This window comes from Amblyomma americanum, chromosome 1, assembly GCF_052857255.1.
Source record: "Amblyomma americanum isolate KBUSLIRL-KWMA chromosome 1, ASM5285725v1, whole genome shotgun sequence".
Lineage (NCBI taxonomy): Eukaryota > Metazoa > Arthropoda > Arachnida > Ixodida > Ixodidae > Amblyomma > Amblyomma americanum.
Window position 1 is genome coordinate 168,681,833 of NC_135497.1, and position 23,945 is coordinate 168,705,777.

The window sequence follows — 23,945 nt, forward strand, 5'->3', positions numbered from 1 at the left end:
TCTCCACAGCTTCAGTATGGTTTTGTGCGCTATAGTTGGCTGCTCAAACCGTAGCGACAGCTCAAGGAGAAAGAAGAAGCCGACGAACACAAATTTCTACCGAATTCCGAGGATCATAGCAGACAAGTGCGAGCGTTCAAAGACGCTTAGTACAAATCGGCGCACACTGTGGCTGTCACGAATTAAGCGAGCCGACTTGGACCCGGACAACCCCAACTTCCGTGTGTGCGGAGCGCACTTTACCACAGGTAAGAGGCTCGTGCCGTGAAGTAAATGTTAGTGAAAACGTGGGAAGCAAGGACTGAAACCTGATTTTGATTTGCAGGGGCGCCAGCCGATTTGTTTGACAACACGAACCCAGACTGGGCCCCGTCATTGCATCTCGGTTACAGCACTAGGCCAGTCGGCTCGGATCACCACGATCGCAGCCAGCAACGACGGCAGCGAAAACGATGTGCCGAGACCGAGATGACCGGGTCGGAAGAGCCGTGCGGCGTCGCCGCACCCGTGCCCGATGTTCCCCCATCGCCGCATCAGGCCGAGGAGGTCGACGGCGCCGGAGAAGAAACAGGTGAGTCGGCCTTGCACCATACAGTCATAGCCTTAACTTAAGAAATAATTACGCGGTCGTTCTGCAGTCCGGCTCTTTCTTACACACGACCGCTAAACGACGAACGTTCTCTTCCAGGTGTTTATGTGCAGACAGACATGGGCATGAGCGACATTGGGGCATTAGAACAAGAATGCATCAGACTCAACGACTGCGTGTACACTACACGTTCCGAAAAGGTGCAGCTTGAGATGACCGAAGAATCATTGAGAAGTTCAGAGCCCAAGGTAGTATTCTACACAGGGATTGCAAGCTTCACAACGCTTCTTGCAATTTTCAAAATGCTAGAGCCATTTGTTTCACACAGTGTGAACAACAGCCTGGCAAAGTTTCAAGAATTTGTGCTCTTCCTGATGAAGATCAAGCTAAATCTTCAGAATGCTGACCTGGCCTTCAGATTCAATGTGTCTGAATCTACCGTCTCACGCATTTTTGACAAATGGCTTCATGTAGCTCACTGCCGCTTGAAGTCTCAAGTTATGTGGCCCGAACGAAGTGCGCTGCAGCGCACCATGCCGCAAGCATTCTATGATTCATTCGGCAGTGATGTGGCCGTCATCATAGACTGTTTTGAAATCAAGATTGAGAGACCGTCCTCATACTTGCCGAGGAGTGAAACGTGGTCGACTTACAAGGGCAGCAACACTGCAAAGTACTTGATAGGGATTGCCCCACAGGGTATTGTCACGTTCATCTCAGAGGGCTGGGGAGGCCGAGTAAGTGACAAACATATCACGGAACACTGCGGGCTCCTAGACAACTTGCTTCCTGGAGACGTTGTTCTAGCAGATCGAGGGTTTAACGTCGCAGACAGTGTTGGTTTCTACCGTGCCCGGCTACATCTGCCAGCATACACAAAAGGCAAGAAACAGCTGTCGGCTGCATAAGTGGGAAGCACAAGGAAGCTTGCTAATGTACGTATTCACGTGGAAAGAGTAATTGGACTCATAAGGAACAAGTTTCTGCTGCTGAAGTCTGTCCTTCCGATTGACTATGTGACATGTCGACAAGGTGACAGCATCACTCCACTCGACAAAATTGTGACTGTGTGCTGCGCACTGTCCAATTTATGCCCTTCGATTGTTGCAGCATTGAAGGAACCGAGCAAAGAGAATGTGCCCGAATCTGTTGATGGGTGCCCACCATAACTGGGGATTTATGCACGAGTGCAAGAATGTGGTCATGGACAGAGAAGTTTGTGGGATGCAGATTAGCAGAAAATAATTTATTTGTGCCTTCTCTCACTAGCCAATCAAATGATATTTTCTCATGGTATGGAGCATACATATTTCCTCATGCTTTTTGCCTCAATACACAAAACTAAATTTTTCTGGAATTTGGCATCCTACAAACTTTTGTTATCACTGTGCCTACTTTTAGAGGTGTGGGCGTAGGCAAGTACAGCACACTATAATGCTCTGGTTTGGTATGGTTTGCAGTTTGTACGAGGAATGCATGTGTATACTGATTTCTGGTGGTATATGTGGTTCTTCCCTGCCCTTATATTTTTGTAAGCTGCAGATCAGGTGTTTAGAATTAATTTTAGCAGTTGCCATGACCAACAAGTACCCTTTCCTTCTGTATTTACATTTTTGTATTTGTAATAAACTACTTCATCCTCAAACATTCCTTTCTTTCCGTATTTGCATTTGTGTATTTGTAATAAACCATTCAATCGTCAAACATTGTCATGTGTGTACAGTTCATATGTGAAAACTTCAATGAGTTCAATAGGTTCTGCTCAGAGTGGTAGACAAGCTCGTGCAAGACTTCAAAGCTTTTTATTACGCAGACTTTGGGTCAACTGAACAGTTGGATGCCAGTGGTTGGCATGGATAACACACAAAAAATGCCCGTGTGCTGTTCAGTGCACATTAAAGAAAACCTCGGGTATGACGAGTTGTACTGTCAAGAATGTTGAGTGGGCTAATGCACTAAAAACCCTGTTTGCTGTTCGGTGCATGTTAAAGGATGCTTAGGATATGACAAGTTATACTGTCAAGAACAATGCTCAAATTTTAAAGCAAACATCATGTGTTAATGTATCGTACCTGCCCTTTTCGTACCGTACATGGAGTTGCGGAATCAGTGGGTAGCTCTTTGATGCAAGGAAGTGAAAGGCTACGAAGCTACATATTTGCTTGTTTTGGCTGCAGTTTCAAAACACTTATAGACAGCAACTGTTGTACGGTATTGGTATCGTTAGGCTTGCACTGATCTGCTATCAACAGTTCCATAAACCCAGACAGACAGTATTTCCCAAACAAAGCAACACATGGGAAGTGCAACTGGGCACAGGTTATAATGCACTGAGCTTTTATGATAACAGTACACATATGTATTACAGAGGAAAGGAGAACTAAACATCCGCTGTAGAGATGCATAGAAGTTGGACGCAGTTTGAAGCACACTGAAGCATCTGCTACCACCACTACCCTATGCAATAAAACCAAAATTAAGCACGCTGTTTCTCTTCACCTCCTCTGCACTGTGGGCAGTACCACTGCTTAGTTTTAGGTGCTCAGGTCAGTCCGACGCAAGAAAAATGGAACCATTTGTACACGCAGGCTTCACTGTCACAAGCAACCATTTTGCCAGTCTCTGGTCCATTACAATAACAATACGCCTGTTTACACAATGCAGTTGTGCCAACGCTGTCCTTCTGCCTGGTGAAATACTTGGCATACAGTTCAGGGAGCACTGCATTCACAAAGAACCTTTCTGAAATTGAGAAGATGTTTTCACAGAAATCTTCATCCCACTTGATGCGTTCTATGTGAAAACTCCGTGCCCAAACTACAGTCACAATACTTCACTTGGCACACAGCCATCTGTCTCTGCACTTTATAATAATATGCATGGCTTTTCTGAAGCTGCATGATCCCATTAACTTCACTCAGGCACGTGCTTTCATCAATGAATGCAGTTGCATTCCTAAGCACGTATGGGCATTTAAACTCTGCCACACCTTTTCCGCAGCAGCTACACGAGACCAGAGCATCTGGTGTAGCCCCAGCAAAAGGGTACCTAGTGCTGATGTGCAGGCCTGACTTTGACAATTTGAAATTGTCATGTTTTGTGCCTTCACTATTTGCATAAGCTGCTAAGGCATCCTTCTCATGATTCCTACCCCACATGATAGCTGGCACTTTCATAGTTTGGGCTTCTGGATAGCAAATCTCTTTGATTAGGGACACACTAGGATTTGCTACTTTAGTGTGACATGCTTTCTTCATTAAAGAAGCAGTTATTCTTCCCGCTCTGTAAAGGAACCTATGTGGAGAGTCACTCTGCTGCTTCGTTAATGACCCTACTTCCTTTACAGTGCCCTCTGAAATGGTTAAAGAAGACATGAGCTCTCTTGCTTTGTTCACGAGCACGTCGTAGCTGTCGCCTAACGCATCGTCAGTGAACAGATTTCTTAGGCGTGCTGCTGGCTTTTTAACTGGTTCCTGGAACACATCACATCAATCATCAAGCACAGAAAAAAGCGCTGGCACTGCACCATCTTTTCCGATGTCATCATAAAGTGCGTTCAACTCTTCTGAAGAAGGTCCTGGGATTTCCAACCTCCTCCTCTTCTGCTGACATTCAGCACATGTGCCATCAATCTGCTCTTTACGCCCTCTCGACGAAGTGAAGCTGATATCTCTCAGCCGTTTAAACTGCACCTTTTCAACATAGGCTGGCAGCCAGATGATTTCTTTCTGGGTGCATGAAACTGAGTTCCTGGTACGCACTGCAGTTTCCGCAGCAAAGAGACAAGCTCCAACATGCGAGCATGTCTCGCCTGTACCTGCCATGCAGGCGCAATGGGCAACAAGCACAGTGCCATTTGTCTTGCATAAGATCCAGGCTTTAAGTGGGTGGTCGCTGAGCCGTTGGGAATGGTTGACCTGCGAAAATGTTGTGAAGTTGTACATAACAGTGCACATTTTTTGTTTGCACAAAATGGGCATATGCACACCAGACAAAGTGGTCTCGGACAGAACAAATTTTCAGTGCTCCAGCATTGTAAGCGGAGAGGCATAGTTTATCTTCTTCATCACTGCATTTTTTCCAGTGAAACTTCTACTAATCGCCATGCTCCGCAAATTTCCCTACGCAGACGTCTGAAATTTTCCTGTCACTAAGCGCTGCCGCCACAGGCAGAAGCACGGTTTATTTTTCATTTGCATAAATTCCAATGGTCATTTTTTTGCGTATGCTCACTGTGAAACATGCCAGAAAGGTTCCTTGAGCTTACCTCTGCGAGCAGAAGCACCTTCTCGTCTTGTAGGCGCACCGCAGATAGGCTTCTCGCCTACCCGCTGGTGAAATAGTTATGCGCCTCTAATGATTTACATGCTTTCATTTCTTCTAATGTAACAAAACTAGAGGAGTACACTAAATAGTTCGCGATATTCCCGTGAGTCACTGCAGGTAACACATCAGCGTCCATCGTTGTATCAACACCCAGCCTCAGCGTGTACGGGTCCCTACCGTCGCACATTTGCACTTTTCCTTCATAGCGTACGCGCGCAGATCCAACAAGTTCAGAGAAATAACTCGCACTGAACGGCTCATTCCTCTGAGGAGGAGGCATCGCGTCCGAATATGTAAAAACAATTCAAAGCGTCTCGGGAGCGGTCCGGTGTCACGGATCTACGGAGCGGACGCACGCGCGCGGACGAAGCGAATGGTTCGGCAGCATGGCCGCTAGCTGTTGATGTGGCCGGAAGTGACGACACGTGCAAGGCATCTATTGAACTCATTGAAGTTTTCACATATGAACTGTACACACATGACAATGTTTGACGATTGAATGGTTTATTACAAATACACAAATGCAAATACGGAAAGAAAGGAATGTTTGAGGATGAAGTAGTTTATTACAAATACAAAAATGTAAATACAGAAGGAAAGGGTACTTGTTGGTCATGGCAACTGCTAAAATTAATTCTAAACACCTGATCTGCAGCTTACAAAAATATAAGGGCAGGGAAGAACCACATATACCACCAGAAATCAGTATACACATGCATTCCTCGTACAAACTGCAAACCATACCAAACCAGAGCATTATAGTGTGCTGTACTTGCCTACGCCCACACCTCTAAAAGTAGGCACAGTGATAACAAAAGTTTGTAGGATGCCAAATTCCAGAAAAATTTAGTTTTGTGTATTGAGGCAAAAAGCATGAGGAAATATGTATGCTCCATACCATGAGAAAATATCATTTGATTGGCTAGTGAGAGAAGGCACAAATAAATTATTTTCTGCTAATCTGCATCCCACAAACTTCTCTGTCCATGACCACATTCTTGCACTCGTGCATAAATCCCCAGTTATGGTGGGCACCCATCAACAGATTCGGGCACATTCTCTTTGCTCGGTTCCTTCAATGCTGCAACAATCGAAGGGCATAAATTGGACAGTGCGCAGCACACAGTCACAATTTTGTCGAGTGGAGTGATGCTGTCACCTTGTCGACATGTCACATAGTCAATCGGAAGGACAGACTTCAGCAGCAGAAACTTGTTCCTTATGAGTCCAATTACTCTTTCCACGTGAATACGTACATTAGCAAGCTTCCTTGTGCTTCCCACTTATGCAGCCGACAGCTGTTTCTTGCCTTTTGTGTATGCTGGCAGATGTAGCCGGGCACGGTAGAAACCAACACTGTCTGCGACGTTAAACCCTCGATCTGCTAGAACAACGTCTCCAGGAAGCAAGTTGTCTAGGAGCCCGCAGTGTTCCGTGATATGTTTGTCACTTACTCGGCCTCCCCAGCCCTCTGAGATGAACGTGACAATACCCTGTGGGGCAATCCCTATCAAGTACTTTGCAGTGTTGCTGCCCTTGTAAGTCGACCACGTTTCACTCCTCGGCAAGTATGAGGACGGTCTCTCAATCTTGATTTCAAAACAGTCTATGATGACGGCCACATCACTGCCGAATGAATCATAGAATGCTTGCGGCATGGTGCGCTGCAGCGCACTTCGTTCGGGCCACATAACTTGAGACTTCAAGCGGCAGTGAGCTACATGAAGCCATTTGTCAAAAATGCGTGAGACGGTAGATTCAGACACATTGAATCTGAAGGCCAGGTCAGCATTCTGAAGATTTAGCTTGATCTTCATCAGGAAGAGCACAAATTCTTGAAACTTTGCCAGGCTGTTGTTCACACTGTGTGAAACAAATGGCTCTAGCATTTTGAAAATTGCAAGAAGCGTTGTGAAGCTTGCAATCCCTGTGTAGAATACTACCTTGGGCTCTGAACTTCTCAATGATTCTTCGGTCATCTCAAGCTGCACCTTTTCGGAACGTGTAGTGTACACGCAGTCGTTGAGTCTGATGCATTCTTGTTCTAATGCCCCAATGTCGCTCATGCCCATGTCTGTCTGCACATAAACACCTGGAAGAGAACGTTCGTCGTTTAGCGGTCGTGTGTAAGAAAGAGCCGGACTGCAGAACGACCGCGTAATTATTTCTTAAGTTAAGGCTATGACTGTATGGTGCAAGGCCGACTCACCTGTTTCTTCTCCGGCGCCGTCGACCTCCTCGGCCTGATGCGGCGATGGGGGAACATCGGGCACGGGTGCGGCGACGCCGCACGGCTCTTCCGACCCGGTCATCTCGGTCTCGGCACATCGTTTTCGCTGCCGTCGTTGCTGGCTGCGATCGTGGTGATCCGAGCCGACTGGCCTAGTGCTGTAACCGAGATGCAATGACGGGGCCCAGTCTGGGTTCGTGTTGTCAAACAAATCGGCTGGCGCCCCTGCAAATCAAAATCAGGTTTCAGTCCTTGCTTCCCACGTTTTCACTAACATTTACTTCACGGCACAAGCCTCTTACCTGTGGTAAAGTGCGCTCCGCACACACGGAAGTTGGGGTTGTCCGGGTCCAAGTCGGCTCGCTTAATTCGTGACAGCCACAGTGTGCGCCGATTTGTACTAAGCGTCTTTGAACGCTCGCACTTGTCGGCCATGATCCTCGGAATTCGGTAGAAATTTGTGTTCGTCGGCTTCTTCTTTCTCCTTGAGCTGTCGCTACGGTTTGAGCAGCCAACTATAGCGCACAAAACCATACTGAAGCTGTGGAGAGACGCAGACAAAAACGACACGAGCTGACAAATGCTTCCACACCGGCGGTAAGCTACGAGCGGAAAGGCGGCGGTGGTTCGACAGCATGGCCGACTGGCATACGATGGACACCGGATGTGACGTCGGTGCAAGGCATCTATAGGTTCTGCTCAGAGTGGTAGACAAGCTCGTGCAAGACTTCAAAGCTTTTTATTACGCAGACTTTGGGTCAACTGAACAGTTGGATGCCAGTGGTTGGCATGGATAACACACAAAAAATGCCCGTGTGCTGTTCAGTGCACATTAAAGAAAACCTCGGGTATGACGAGTTGTACTGTCAAGAATGTTGAGTGGGCTAATGCACTAAAAACCCTGTTTGCTGTTCGGTGCATGTTAAAGGATGCTTAGGATATGACAAGTTATACTGTCAAGAACAATGCTCAAATTTTAAAGCAAACATCATGTGTTAATGTATCGTACCTGCCCTTTTCGTACCGTACATGGAGTTGCGGAATCAGTGGGTAGCTCTTTGATGCAAGGAAGTGAAAGGCTACGAAGCTACATATTTGCTTGTTTTGGCTGCAGTTTCAAAACACTTATAGACAGCAACTGTTGTACGGTATTGGTATGGTTAGGCTTGCACTGATCTGCTATCAACAGTTCCATAAACCCAGACAGACAGTATTTCCCAAACAAAGCAACACATGGGAAGTGCAACTGGGCACAGGTTATAATGCACTGAGCTTTTATGATAACAGTACACATATGTATTACAGAGGAAAGGAGAACTAAACATCCGCTGTAGAGATGCATAGAAGTTGGACGCAGTTTGAAGCACACTGAAGCATCTGCTACCACCACTACCCTATGCAATAAAACCAAAATTAAGCACGCTGTTTCTCTTCACCTCCTCTGCACTGTGGGCAGTACCACTGCTTAGTTTTAGGTGCTCAGGTCAGTCCGACGCAAGAAAAATGGAACCATTTGTACACGCAGGCTTCACTGTCACAAGCAACCATTTTGCCAGTCTCTGGTCCATTACAATAACAATACGCCTGTTTACACAATGCAGTTGTGCCAACGCTGTCCTTCTGCCTGGTGAAATACTTGGCATACAGTTCAGGGAGCACTGCATTCACAAAGAACCTTTCTGAAATTGAGAAGATGTTTTCACAGAAATCTTCATCCCACTTGATGCGTTCTATGTGAAAACTCCGTGCCCAAACTACAGTCACAATACTTCACTTGGCACACAGCCATCTGTCTCTGCACTTTATAATAATATGCATGGCTTTTCTGAAGCTGCATGATCCCATTAACTTCACTCAGGCACGTGTTTTCATCAATGAATGCAGTTGCATTCCTAAGCACGTATGGGCATTTAAACTCTGCCACACCTTTTCCGCAGCAGCTACACGAGACCAGAGCATCTGGTGTAGCCCCAGCAAAAGGGTACCTAGTGCTGATGTGCAGGCCTGACTTTGACAATTTGAAATTGTCATGTTTTGTGCCTTCACTATTTGCATAAGCTGCTAAGGCATCCTTCTCATGATTCCTACCCCACATGATAGCTGGCACTTTCATAGTTTGGGCTTCTGGATAGCAAATCTCTTTGATTAGGGACACACTAGGATTTGCTACTTTAGTGTGACATGCTTTCTTCATTAAAGAAGCAGTTATTCTTCCCGCTCTGTAAAGGAACCAATGTGGAGAGTCACTCTGCTGCTTCGTTAATGACTCTACTTCCTTTACAGTGCCCTCTGAAATGGTTAAAGAAGACATGAGCTCTCTTGCTTTGTTCACGAGCACGTCGTAGCTGTCGCCTAACGCATCGTCAGTGAACAGATTTCTTAGGCGTGCTGCTGGCTTTTTAACTGGTTCCTGGAACACATCACATCAATCATCAAGCACAGAAAAAAGCGCTGGCACTGCACCATCTTTTCCGATGTCATCATAAAGTGCGTTCAACTCTTCTGAAGAAGGTCCTGGGATTTCCAACCTCCTCCTCTTCTGCTGACATTCAGCACATGTGCCATCAATCTGCTCTTTACGCCCTCTCGACGAAGTGAAGCTGATATCTCTCAGCCGTTTAAACTGCACCTTTTCAACATAGGCTGGCAGCCAGATGATTTCTTTCTGGGTGCATGAAACTGAGTTCCTGGTACGCACTGCAGTTTCCGCAGCAAAGAGACAAGCTCCAACATGCGAGCATGTCTCGCCTGTACCTGCCATGCAGGCGCAATGGGCAACAAGCACAGTGCCATTTGTCTTGCATAAGATCCAGGCTTTAAGTGGGTGGTCGCTGAGCCGTTGGGAATGGTTGACCTGCGAAAATGTTGTGAAGTTGTACATAACAGTGCACATTTTTTGTTTGCACAAAATGGGCATATGCACACCAGACAAAGTGGTCTCGGACAGAACAAATTTTCAGTGCTCCAGCATTGTAAGCGGAGAGGCATAGTTTATCTTCTTCATCACTGCATTTTTTCCAGTGAAACTTCTACTAATCGCCATGCTCCGCAAATTTCCCTACGCAGACGTCTGAAATTTTCCTGTCACTAAGCGCTGCCGCCACAGGCAGAAGCACGGTTTATTTTTCATTTGCATAAATTCCAATGGTCATTTTTTTGCGTATGCTCACTGTGAAACATGCCAGAAAGGTTCCTTGAGCTTACCTCTGCGAGCAGAAGCACCTTCTCGTCTTGTAGGCGCACCGCAGATAGGCTTCTCACCTACCCGCTGGTGAAATAGTTATGCGCCTCTAATGATTTACATGCTTTCATTTCTTCTAATGTAACAAAACTAGAGGAGTACACTAAATAGTTCGCGATATTCCCGTGAGTCACTGCAGGTAACACATCAGCGTCCATCGTTGTATCAACACCCAGCCTCAGCGTGTACGGGTCCCTACCGTCGCACATTTGCACTTTTCCTTCATAGCGTACGCGCGCAGATCCAACAAGTTCAGAGAAATAACTCGCACTGAACGGCTCATTCCTCTGAGGAGGAGGCATCGCGTCCGAATATGTAAAAACAATTCAAAGCGTCTCGGGAGCGGTCCGGTGTCACGGATCTACGGAGCGGACGCACGCGCGCGGACGAAGCGAATGGTTCGGCAGCATGGCCGCTAGCTGTTGATGTGGCCGGAAGTGACGACACGTGCAAGGCATCTATATTTTTCGTATCACCATGGTGAATTATTGTTCGAAATAGCAGGCCTTCCTAGAGAGGAATATAAAAGCAAAAATAAAGCGAGTCTGGCCTTGCCCGCATCGCTCTCTCTCTCGAGCTTTAATCCACTAGCAAGAAAGATAAAAACGGCAGAAAAGACAAGCACAAAAATGCCAAAGACGACAGGGACCCGCGATCGGCGACCCAAGACGACCAATGTAAAAGAGAAACGCGGCCAATCCAAGAGCGCAAGTGAGCAGCGAGAATTACAGGGGCGATACAACGGAAATGGAATGGGTGCTTTGTCCTTTGTGTCCTTTTGTGTGAAGCGTCGCGGGGACTCGCTGATTAGCCCCTGCAGCGTCCGCTCACCCCTCCTGATCTTGTTCCAAGCAATAAATAAGAACACACGAACGAGGCCCCCAAGGCAGCGTCTAATCCCATCCGAATGCAGTGCGAAATCCGGCTTTGCTGTGGACTCAACGGCGTTCTTTTGTCGGTTGTAGTCTCTCCAGAAGTGCCACGCTGCAAAACGTTCGTTCAGCGCTGATTAACCACGTCTCCGGCGGTCGCCGCATCGGCAGTCTGAACCCCTCAGTCTGGTCTTAGTTTGCAGTTGGAGGTGGACTAAAACATGGTCGCTTGATTATTGTTAGGAGGGATGGCGGGATGTGCTTTTTAGGCAATGGCTCCAATGAAGATTGTCTGCGACGGCTATTTTGTGCGTCCGCTGGCCTATTGAGGTGCGGCTTTCTTGGAAAAAAAATTCGAATATTGGAATATTGTTAGGTACTGTTATGGAAGTGTTGAAGGTAATGGTCCATTCTTCCGATCCATAGCAAAACCTTTCTTTCAAAGTTTTTCCATGTCTCGCATCTTGTATTTAAGACTGCCATATCAAACCAATTGGGAACGTTCTTGACGATAGCGGAAACATTAACAGCCAAAAAATACAATCCTGCCGAGAAGAGATCTGCGGATAAATTGATTGTTATAGTGAAATCTGAAAGTATATGAAAAAAAACTGCATTCATAAGCTATTTCTCGTTGAAAAATACTTTTCTCCAGAATTGCTGGGTATGTGTAAATTGTAAATTGTGGGATTAACATCTCGAAGTGGCACCAAGGTAGGGTTTGGACTTTTTGATTTTGATTGTTGGAAAACTGGTCGCAATTTTTTGGTGTTTATTTAAAAATGCAGGCTTCGGTTTTTTTCGGTGAATAATATTTTCGACGAATGAATTACTGACTTTTCCGGTGGCTTAATGTGGCAATTCTGTGTGTCCAGAAGACACTTATACACTATCTTGGCATTTCTGTCAGCATGAACAGTTAATATGCCAGTATTTACATTATTTACCATTAATTTTGCACTTGCAGGTGCGCTTCTACAGAAGGAATTTCTTTCGCAAATAAAAAGTAACACAATTTAATGAGACAACCCAGCAGAAAAGAATGCAAGAGGAAGTGTACTTCTAAGAATTAGATTGACAAGTTTTCTTTGCGTTGTCGCGCTGGTTTGAGCGAGAGGGCGGGGCATCACATGGTCTGCATGTTGATGGCAGCGATGGAACAGCGGTTCAATCGTCGCGGTAACGCGAACATGATATTTTTCATGATGACCACTCACGGTTTCGTGTCAGTGTCTACATACAGTTTATAAACCTACTCAACCAACCAACTGCTGTAAGCGGGATTTGATAATGAACAAACACTACCTATCTAGCAGACGACTAACAGGTGGTGATTCCTTGTTTGCAGTGGTGTGTAAGGAAGAGGAAAAATGCCTCAAATCGCACAACTGCGCGGTTTACTCAACAATACTCCCGTCTCATCACGGCCCTGGATTCCCTGCTTAGTTTATTTTCAACTTTGAATGAGTGTAACTCGTACTCAACAGCCAGCTAGCAATGCCTTGCATACCAAGAACACTAACCTTCTTCGGCAAAGACGGAATTTCAAAAACTAAATTGGGTGTACTTTTTATCGTTTTTCTTTTGTTTAAACACAAGAGTCCAGCCCCTGAACATAGACCATAAGTAGTACGCTGTATTGGAGGCCAGTGTTGTCGGATTTCAGTAGCCCTATTGTTTCATGATCTCGAATAAATTCTCTTTACTCTCTGACCAATATCCATTTGCTAATAAAGTGCTACACTCTTAGGTGGTAAATGCTATAAATATATATACACAGACTAAACGATACCGCAAGAACATTTCAATGATGTAATTTCCTTGCAATGCAGTCGCTGAAAGGAGTGGAATGACCGTATTGTTCTCGATGTATGAGACTCCGTTTACCCCGTACGCGCACTCCCTCTACGCTGTCCCTATTACCAACCACGCACAGCCAATATATCTGCAACTTAATCTATAAAACTGCAGAGGTACACTGCCCGCGTGCTCATCCTCTTTACCTTGCGATGAGAGCAGAAACGCCACATCTTAGGGTTGAAAACCCAGTGACCCCATAAATGCCTCGTATTTCTAAGAATAATGGAGGTGATTTCGGCTGCACTCACCTTTCCTAACTCTGTCTTTCCAAATGGTGCCACGGGGAAAAGATAAGTAATTTTATACAAATGAGTTTAACGTTCCGAAGCGACAGATGCATGTCTCGATTTGGGAATTTAGTGCCGTTTCGTTGCTTTAAACTCAGCAATGTAGAATTTCACTTCGCTTTCCTATGTCTCTCCATTCGCCGTGCCTTGCACTCTCCTACACCCTCGAGGCTATGAGCCTAACAGCATTGTCGCGCATTACGCGATAGCGTATACAGCTCGTTCGGTCGAAAAGCCGTCGGCGTAGTTGTCGGCACAGCGTGTCGGAAATAATCGGGGGCTGCGTGAAAAAATCGTAGCATGGTAATTTATCGTTCCAGTGATTGATGATTGATTGGTGTGTGATAGGCGATGAAGAGTTTATTAAATCATTGCAATTTATTGATTAATAAGGAAATAAGAAAATGGCTAAATTGGAAAAAAGTGGTTCAAAGGTATCAATGTGGTCAGAATGAAAAGCCAATGCTTGATGACGCTAATTAAGAAAATTCAGTGTGTGCAATTCATCGATTAACTAACTGAAACAATTTTAAGAAATGAAAAGTGCGTTCAAATGTGTCAAACTGCTTAGGATGGAAAGCCTAACCCACTACGCTATCGCGTCATACGCTTAATGCGGAGCTTAAGTATCGTCTCCAATTTTCAACGCGACAGCGTTAAGGAGCTCATGTCGTAGAAAAGCCGGTGTCGTCGGCGTCTTTGGCCGTGAGCGAAAATTGGCGCATCCCGGTGGACACCTGGACCGCGCCGTAAGGGAATAGATTTTCCTTCCCTGACGGCCCGGTTCGGGTGTCCACCGAGATATGTGATACAGGCGTCCTTTCCTTTCCTTAAAAATTTTATTTTCATTTTCGTTGCCTTAGGGCGCGGTTCGGGTGTCCACCAAGATATGTTTCCTTTCCTTAAATTTTCCGGGCAAGCGCTGGCACCGAAGGACGATGGCGTTTCAGTGGATTCCTTGGCAATGCTGCAACACGCTGTCGCATCCTGCTCTTACAGGTGAAGCTTAACCGTCCTCCAATTTTTTTTTACTCACCAAAGCGTCCAGTACTTCTTCCAGACATGAAAATCTTATTTCAGATTAAATTTAGAAGCGTCTTCATTATAGGAATTGGCGTAATCCTTGTGATTCAGAATGGCGCCTCCCTATCGAACGATCAGTGTCGCCACCCTACCAAAGGGTGCTCTATCGAGGCAGCATGAGATAAAAAATGCGGTTTTTGATGAAAGTAAATGGCGCAGTAACTCTCTCACTGCTCAATGCACACCTCAACCGCGCCGTGAGGGAAAGGATAGCCGGTGGAGCGTCGCCGTGTACAGCGGCGAGAAAGAAGAGCTCAGCCAGGAGGGCAGCGTCGGGCCACTCGGTCCAGCAAGTAAACACAAAATACTGGAGAAAAGATGTACTTTTTGTATCTACATTTTACACTACTTTTATTTCAATTAACACTTTAGTGCAGCTCCTTGAGGCCAGCGATTCTGATTGCAGTGCGCGAGCCTTCGTTGTGGATTTCAAGGACACTCTGCCTAAATATGATAGCTGTATCAGCAGACTTTTTAGCGCTGAGTACTAAGATATTCCGTACAAAACTGCGGGTATGACGGCGTCTTCGGCGGTTGGTATTTTGCGATTACACCGGATGTCATTAGTTTAGGTTGGGCGACAATAGTCGCCGTTCTGTGCCTTTGTTTTTGCGAGGGATGCCAGTCCCTTTCAGGCCCGTGGTAAATAACTTTTCTTCAATGCTCTGGTTCAAATTTGTTTGACTGACGCGTGGGTAAAACTACATGGTGACAGATTTGGTGCTACTTATGAGAGGGGCAGGTCGGCTAGTCGTCTCGACAAATTCCTGTTTCCACGCGAGTTGGATTGTTGTGTAGTATCGTGTGACGTGCTGGCGTTTCCCCCGGGCACCCCACGTATTAGCGACCATCGACCTCTGTCAGCAGTACTGGACATGGGCGGTGGTGCCCCCCGTGTAGACGCGTGGCGTATGGATCCATGTCTGCGGACAGATTGGTCGAGCGTGACTTCTTTTGAACAGGTGTTGGGAGGCCCGGTTGGAGGCGTTGAAAGTGGCAACACCTGGGATGAACTCAAATCGGCATGGCGGGCGCTTTTAGTTAGCGAAGGGCGCCAGCGTAGGAGGCGTATCTCGGAGGAGATAAACACCACCCTTGCCCGTATTCGCGTCGTGCAGCGCGGCGCGCCGCTTACCTTTGCCATGCGCGATTACCTCGCCCTTTTAAAAGCGCGCTACCACATGCTACTACGCCAGTCCTCGCGAGCAGCAAGTCAGGCACTAGTGCAGGGTAGACCTGTGTCAGATCCAACAGTGCTGCGGCAGGTGCGCGCAGGTAGTCTTGATGAGACACGACAGGTTCGCGTGGAGGAGGTCGTTTTGCCGGACGGTTCCAGGAGCAGCAGCGCGGCTGTCATCTCTGCCGCTTTTGACCGTCACTTCTCACAGCTGTTTGTTTCTGAGGCCGGACGGTGGGACGCCGCCACCTTTGCGGACGCTTTATGCAGTTTTTTCGGCCAGCTGCCGCAAGTGCCGAGAGATGTAGGCACACAGCTCAGCGCTCCGGTGAGCTCAGAAGAACTCTTTGCCACAGTTAAAGGCATGAACGCTGCCTCAGCTCCAGGCCCTGACGGCATTCCCATCAGCTTTTATGCGAGGTTTTACACCGTCCTGGAGGAACACCTTCTCCAGATGATGAACGCCTTCGTCAGGGACGGCGAGAGGCCGGAGTCCTTCAGAGAGAGCCGTATTGTGCTCATCCTTAAGCCTGGCGGGTGCCCATCTGACCCGCAGGCGTGGCGCCCGATCACACTGCTTAATGCAGATTACAAGATTGTGGCGTCACTGCTGGCTAAAAGGTTGAGTACGGTTTTAGCGCAGCTCATAAGCCCTGCACAGATCTGCTGCAGTGTGCCCGGACGATCGGTGTTCTCGTCTCTCGCACTAACGCGTGACTTGTTCACGTTCACCTCGAGAACGGGAATACCGGGTTGTTTCGTCTCACTTGATTAGGCTAAAGCCTTCGACCGAGTTTAGCATCGATACCTTTTTGGAGTTCTCGGGGCTTTCGGCTTTCCGCCCGAGTTCGTGGCGCGGTTAGCGCGGCTGTATTCCGGCCTTACAGCTCGGTTGCTTTTTAACGGCTCGTTGAGCGACCGCTTCAATATCGAGCGCGGCATACGACAGGGTTGTCCCATGTCACCTATGCTATTCTTGTTGTGTTTAGACCCACTCCTGCGCCGCGTAGAGGAGTGTCCATCGGTGCGCGGGTTCCCTTTGCCTGGCCAAGGTCAGGTGAAGGTGTTCGCGTACCCTGACGACATGTCCCTGTTTTTGCGGGACGAGGACAGCTACGCTTCGTTCTTACGGCTTTTGGCGTGTTACAGCGAGTTGTCCGGCTCCCTGCTTAACAGGGGCAGCAGCAAAGCTCTGCGCTTTGGCGCTTTTACGTCAGACCTGCTGGGCGACGTAGAGTTGGTCTCGGTGGTTAAGGTTCTTGGCGTCGTGTTCCTCTCATCAGGAGAGGTAGCTCGCGAGTCGTGGTCGCAGTTAAAAACGACTGCAGAGCGACGTCTCGCAGTGGCAGCGCGTTTTCGCTTGTCGCTGTCTGAGCGCGATTTTATTATTAGATCATCTGTGTGCGTGCCACTCTTCTACGCAGCTCGCGTCGCCTGTCCGCCGCGCACATTCACGCGTCGTTTGGCCACACTTTCTGGCGCTTTTTTCTGGGCGGGAAAGACGGAGACCGTCGCTCGCGCACTCCTTCGCCTTCCCACGTGCACGGGTGGGTTCAGCTTGCCCGATTTACGCACAATGTGCAGTGTTCTAGCTGTCCGAGGCGTCCGCGACCTGGTCAACGTCACCGATTACCCGGGGAGGGGACTTCTCGCCTACCTTCTTGGGACGTCGCGGCGCCTCTTTTGTGGTCAAGTAACAGGTCCTTCAGCCGAACAGCAGCCGAGGTTCTTTAGGTATGTCTGTCGGGCGGCCGAGTCTCTCACAGCCGCCCTGCCCGAGGTCGACGTCACTAAGACACAGGCCTCCCGTGTTTGCGAGCTCCTCGCTATCCAGGAGGCTGCACGAGAACACCTCGAACGAAGCAGGCGGGTGCGGTGGCGAGATTTGACGTCTAGCGCTCTTCCACCAGACGTTCACTACTTCGGCTGGCTGCGAGGCGGGAGGGTCTTGCCCACGGGAGTCCGTGTCGCAGCGTGGGGCATCACCCCTTCTTCGCGGTGTCCTCAGTGTGGAAACACTGAAACCCTACAGCATGCCATGTTTGAGTGCGTGGTTGCTAAAACGTTTTGGCGGCTCATGTCGCGTATGTTTTTTGTCACCTTGAACTCCCGCACCAGGCCACGTGAGTCGTTTGTGCGGCTTCTGCTGTGTGTGGGTGCCTTTGTTTTGTGGCGGCAGAGAGGCGTGGCTTCCTTGCAGGGTCGACCCCAGCGGGCCATGTTCACATTGTTGCTGAGGGTGAGAGCGCGCCTGTTCGAAGAGGCGTGCTTAGACTGGGTTACACTCGACGAGGAAGAATTCCTGCGCCGATGGAGCACCCGGTTCATCAACAGAAGCAGGGGCCGCGTCACCGTGCAGCTCCTGCCATACTGAGTGTGCCGTGCGATCTTTGTGTGCGGCGATTGTGAGCGGTGTGTTGTGCGTGAATGCCCCGCGTGCTTCCCCCCGCGCGTATGGACGATCTTTTGAACTGTTTTGGACATTCATGGATTATGTATTTGTGCATTTTATGCCAACGTGCATTTTTGTATTGGTAGGGTGACGGTAGTCGCCAAAGCATGTCTTTAGTTTAGGTTGGGCGACATTAGTCGCCGTTCTGTGTCTTTGTTTTTGCGAGGGATGCCAGTCCCTTTCTGGCCCGTGGTAAATAAACTTCTCTTCAATCCTCTGGGCAAAGTGCGGAAGTAGTGCGCAAGAATAAATAAATAAATAAATAAATAAATAAATAAACAAATAAATAAAGGGAGGTGTATCACTCCGCGCTGTTCTGTGGCCGTGTGCTCTAACCAGAAGTGGGGAAATGCCCTCATTTTTACTTTTCCTCCCTCACCCTCAATTTTGAGTCCATGGCCCTCCGTAACCCTTATCCTCAATTACAAAAATTTGCTGGCCCTCACCCGCCGCGGTGGCTCAGTGGTTAGGGCGCTCGACTACTGATCCGGAGTTCCCGGGTTCGAACCCGACCACGGCGGCTGCGTTTTTATGGAGGAAAAACGCTAAGGCGCCGGTGTGCTGCGCGATGTCAGTGCACTTTAAAGATCGCCAGGTGGTGGAAATTATTCCGAAGCCCCTCCCTTATCCCTTCCCTTACGTCGCGGTTCAAGTGTCCAACGATATATGAGACAGATACTGCGCCATTTCCTTTCCCCCCAAAACCAATTATTATTATTATTATTATTATTATTATTATTATTATTATTATTATTATTATTATTATTATTATTATTATTATTATTATTATTAAGCTCCAAAAAACGAAAATTAGAAAATTCCAAAGATTCTCTCAGATGTATGTTCATTTTTTCAACGTCGGCTTGCGGGTTGAAACAGTAAGAAAGGGATCGCTTAGTTAATTAGCATGCAGTCATAAATCACCCTCCAGTTGTGAGTGAAGATCATATCTTTTTTTTTACTTTGTTTTCCGTCAGACGCACGATCGCTAAGTTGTCCGCAGAAATGAAAATAAATTTGGCTATTGAATGCGAAATTAAAATGCTCTTTAATGTTGTTCTTCACTCTATACGTGGCAGTCCTGCAGCTTTTTGTTCGTTCTGTAAAAATCACTTGCTGTTCAGCAGTTGTCTCGTCTCTATCTTTCTCTCGTTTTTTCTTTGTTACCAACTTGTTCATTTGTAACGTCAAGCCCCTACTGGGTCAACCGTCCTCATCACTGCAGACGTTTCCCGCTCGTATTCCACAATAAGACTGTGCGAAGAAATGAAAAACTGAAAGCCCGTGAAGGTGCTCATGTAGACATCGGTGTAACCATAAAATCACCAATGGCACCACAACAACGACGTCGCTTTAATCAGTGGCGTATGCTGGTCGTCGTTCGGCTGCTGCCTAATATCTTAAAGTAAGGGCATTCCCACGTCTAACCTGCAGCTGCTGCCACTTTCGCATCAGGGCTCGCTCCTAGTTTCAACTCAGGGTAGGTTTAGTGCATGTGACAGCAATACGGCGCCAACTACAGCATGAATAATGCGCCATTGCATCCAGAAACCGTTAAAAGGGCCATGACAGCCTATTTTCACGCATGCCGTGCTTATCGCATTTAATTCTCAACATGTTAAATTAAAATTCCCCCAAGTTTCAGTTCATTGTGTGCGGCAAATATTTTTAAACCGAGTTTTTCCCGTTTCTTCTGCGAACTGCTTGCTGGTCTGGCAATCTCTCATCGCTGACGTCACAGGGACATACCCGCCCCGCGTCGTCTGCTGCGCGCTGTTGAGGTGCTTGCATGCACGCTGTAGACGGCGGTCGCTCGAAAAGTTTTCTTTTTTTAGCCTATCGGAATAAAATGCATTTTCCGTGTTTTCTTTTCGGAAGCCGTCAGCTTAGTACGCGGGCTGAGTGATCCTTCGGAAAGCGGACTTCCTCATTGCGCCCGTTTTGTGATTGTTGAGGAAACAGAAATCGATGGACCCCTGCTTTATTATTTACGCTCAGACACATATTCGTTTTATGTTATGAGCATGGTCTCTTTTGAGCAGTTAAGTGCTCCCGTATGTGAAAAGCGGTACGTGCCGTTCATGCCTTCGCCGATGTGCGCCGTGAAAGCCGCGTCGTTTTGTAGCTGGCTACCAATTTCTTGTCCGATATTCATTGGCTCGATAATTAAACTCTAATTACCACAAGATGGCACTAGGGTAACCTTGAAGAACCAAATCAGGAGAGAAACGTGCCGAATGAGACGACTTCCTCGCTGCATGTGTGCATTTGTAAGTCCAACATACGTTCCCTTCGGCTCGTAGAACCCTTTTGCAGGAACCAAGCCGCTTGCAAAACCCTACGCGACTCTAATGCTTTCACTGCCCGCACCGATGAATAGTCGCCGCCGTCTAAATGAGTGCTTGGAAAGAACAGTAAATCATTTGGCGTTTACTGTGCGTGCGCATTGCGGCCCAGGAATGCGACGATTACAACTGCAGCCCCGCGCTGGGGTTGTTACATAGCTGTGGGCAAACAGTACTGCTCGTTTGCGTGGCATAAAACGCAAAGTTCTCCGTATCTTAAATAGTACATAGTATTACTCACAAATTGTAGTTTTACTCATTTATACACTATGATAACACCGCAATAATTAAGCGCCTCTGATGATATGTATCGCCTGCTTGGGAAACGCTTCGCGTTGGACCGGCGCTTCCCGCTAATTGTATATGCTTCCTCCTATGTGAACAATATTTGATTTTAAATCGCTTTAGGTAAAAATACGTTCGGACATTACGTTCGGACATTAAGCCGACGGCTGCTGCCGGCTGCCTTATGCACATGCTGTGAAGTCCGGGTCACATATCGACATTTCCCCCTTAATGTACTCGCGCCCTGCGATGTAGGCAGTCGTCGCTTTGAGGGCACTGTAGCCAAATCTACGCTTCACAGCTATTTGCAGACGCTGAAACTTGCGAATTCGCTCTCCGCAATCGCCGAAATCGCACACACGAATCCTGTGTACTCGCTAGGCCTCGTCACGAAAGGGGCCGGCGGTCCATTGTCGACCGATATTCAAGAATCTGGCAAAAGTTCCCCGCTGATTAGTATGAAAGTGTGAAGATATGAAATACAGCCGCTCGTTTCGCTCTTTTCGATACGGATAAGGGACATAAGCGCTGTTTTTCGGGACGTCTATTCACCGGGCATGAATCTTTCGCCCAGCCGCACAAGCCCAGGCGACGGCGGCGAGCGACGAGCGGCACCGTCGTGCGGCGTTTTCTGCCTGTGTCGCTTGTTTCGCCGATAGGTTCTATGCGCAGGCACCGATTGAAAGCACATCTTCGCTGGTGCACGCACATCGCGTATGTCGCCGTGGCTAGTATGATCAGGTCCAACAAGTTTTAAAGTTCTTAAGTTTATAGAATGTCGTACCAACTAGTCCCCCACAACACTCGGCCAGTTCCCACTAAGTTCACTCTTTACACTACTGGGATACGGGGTCGTTGATCGTGCTGGCGTCGTCGTCGGTCTAGCGTGACAGACCAGTGCGTCAGCGACGACATTTGCATACCGACCAGCCAACCGACCGTGGATCGGCGTCGCATCGGCCTAATGTGACCGGACCCTACCTATACCGAAGAATAACTGCGTTACTGTTATTAACGCTTTTGCGGCGCCAGTCACTCACATATGGGGGACGACTGCTACTTCGATCGCCCGCGAAAGCGCATGGGGGGATGGGACCTCGCTGCGCACATTGCAGCAACGAGAGCAGACGACGTTGCTCCGTGTATGCCCTGGTGAAGTCACGATAGCATTCAATGTGGCGGTCGCTGCCGGTGGGAGGATTTTCCCGTTCTCAATTTCGATCGCATTTTTTGGAATATTGAGCGCGTCCAGGGCAGCCAAATTTCGGAAACCGAATCATAAGCTCTTGTATTAGTTACTGAGGCACAAAACTGCTATATGAAGAACGACCATGTCATGGCCCCTTTAATGCTGTGTCCAATAAAAAAAAAATGTCAATATCAATCGGCATATCGTATTCCAGGAACATTACAGCATGTCATGCGAGGTTCGTTTCTCGCACAGAATCTGCGTCCGACTACACGAAACAATTTGTACGGCTTCTTCGCTAAATATAAATTTCTACAATTCTAAAAAATACACTACGTGACGCACAGATTCTTTAGGCTTAGTTAGTCACACACAAACAGCTGCCTTGGTGGCTCATTGGTTATGACGCTCGGCTGCTGACCCGAAAGAAGCGGGTTCGATCCCAGACACGGCGGTCGAATTTCGATCGCGACGAAATTCTAGAGGCCCGTGTGCTGTGCGATGTCATTGCACGTTAAAGAGTCCCAGGTGGTCGAAATTTCCGGAGCCACTCACAACGGCGTCTCTCATAGCGTGAGTCACCTCGGGACGTTAAACCCCATTAAACCAAACCCAAAGGCGCGCACGCACGCACGCACGCACGCACGCACGCACGCACACATACACACAAAATCTGCACAGCTTTCAAATGCAAACTGTTAAAACTGTTTCGCCAGGCTTATCAGCCGACCATTACGGAAAGAACGCAGTACGGAGTTTCTTTAATACGTAAAATGCCAATTCGTGCAGCTTTGTGGAAAAATAAATTATGTAGTTCCTTGATCAAGACAACTAATTCCACGCGGCAGTATTCAGGCACCCTTACGTATCCAAATAATCGCGAGCGTTAGCGCTGGCAGCGCTAAAGCGAGCAATGACTTCCGCTTGGCGGTATTAGTGCCAATAAGACGTCAGTAGCCCTGTTTACATGAACCGGACAGGGTCGGGTAAAGTCAGCGTCGGGCTAAGTGACTCGCCTCGATAGGTGTCTACATGAACTCTGTTCAAACGCGTAAGTATCGCAACGGCGCCTAGCGTCGAGGCTCGCAGTTATTGTGCAAGCTTACGGTTCCTGTTTTTGGCCCGCGGCTTCCCGTGCGTTAGCAATGGCCGTGCCGTGTGTTGTTTTGATCATAATGGTCACTCTCCATCAGCTTTATTTCATGACCCTTTTGATGTCATGGATAAGCTTTCATAATGTGCTGCTCTCAGCCGCGGTACTTTATTACCGGGCTCGTTGCTCTGCCACGTCCAGTGGTAGCTGAGATTGGCCATTTCGGCCTGAAGGTCTTTAAACACCACTTGATAGCGCTGCCGTCTGCTATCCAGCGCCTCGCTCTATTTTTTTTTAAATTAATTAGTGCCAGAAAGCATTCCAGTTCCCGGTCGGTCCAAGAAGCTCTGGTGGAAATAGCGCGGAGACTGACGGCGGCTGCCATTTTGGTCAGTTGATCACATGACCGAATACTTTCCCAGAGTTCTCTGTTGCCCGACTCCCTGACCCGACTGCGTTTACATGGTTTTTGGAAAGGCGGGTCAGGCGAGTTAGCCTACCTCCTACAGGCCAGCCAACTCGACTCGCTCTGCCGCTTATTTTACTCCACCCGACCACGTTTACATAAACCCCACAACTGGTTTTTTTACCCGACAAGCGAACTCGACTCAACTCTGTCTTGTTCATGTAGACAGGGCTAGTGAGGTCGCTTATCTGCGGCTTCAATATACGCAAACAATGACCTGTAGCTGCTTTGTTCACATACAGGAGGGAATTTTTCCTTGCCACAAACAGGTCGCTCGTTGCGGCACCGAGAACGAACGGTGCAAGATAATTTGAATGCGACGTTAATGAGACACAGTGTGCTTAACGTGGTTCGCTAACGTTTCACTTTCCGTTAGAAGCGAGATGATATAGGGACCCTGTCTCCGCAGCGTTCGCAGCATGCCCTTTTAATCAACTGCAAAGTTCGCAA

At 47.8% G+C, this 23,945-nt stretch overlaps 2 protein-coding genes across 2 annotated transcripts; one reads left to right on the forward strand and one right to left on the reverse strand.

Annotated features, from left to right (window-relative positions):
• The first annotated feature begins 295 nt into the window (after positions 1-295).
• Positions 296-2,008, forward strand: LOC144114168 (uncharacterized). The gene is made up of 2 exons (XM_077647720.1): positions 296-571; positions 689-2,008. The coding sequence occupies exons 1-2, from the start codon at positions 469-471 to the stop codon at positions 1,495-1,497; spliced, it is 912 nt and encodes a 303-aa protein (XP_077503846.1). The 5' UTR covers positions 296-468; the 3' UTR covers positions 1,498-2,008.
• Positions 2,009-5,687: 3,679 nt separating this feature from the next.
• On the reverse strand, positions 5,688-7,566 carry LOC144093433 (uncharacterized). Its single transcript, XM_077626805.1, has 2 exons — positions 7,125-7,566; positions 5,688-7,007 (listed from the first exon to the last, which is right to left on the reverse strand). The coding sequence occupies exons 1-2, from the start codon at positions 7,225-7,227 to the stop codon at positions 6,199-6,201; spliced, it is 912 nt and encodes a 303-aa protein (XP_077482931.1). The 5' UTR covers positions 7,228-7,566; the 3' UTR covers positions 5,688-6,198.
• Positions 7,567-23,945: the final 16,379 nt, after the last annotated feature.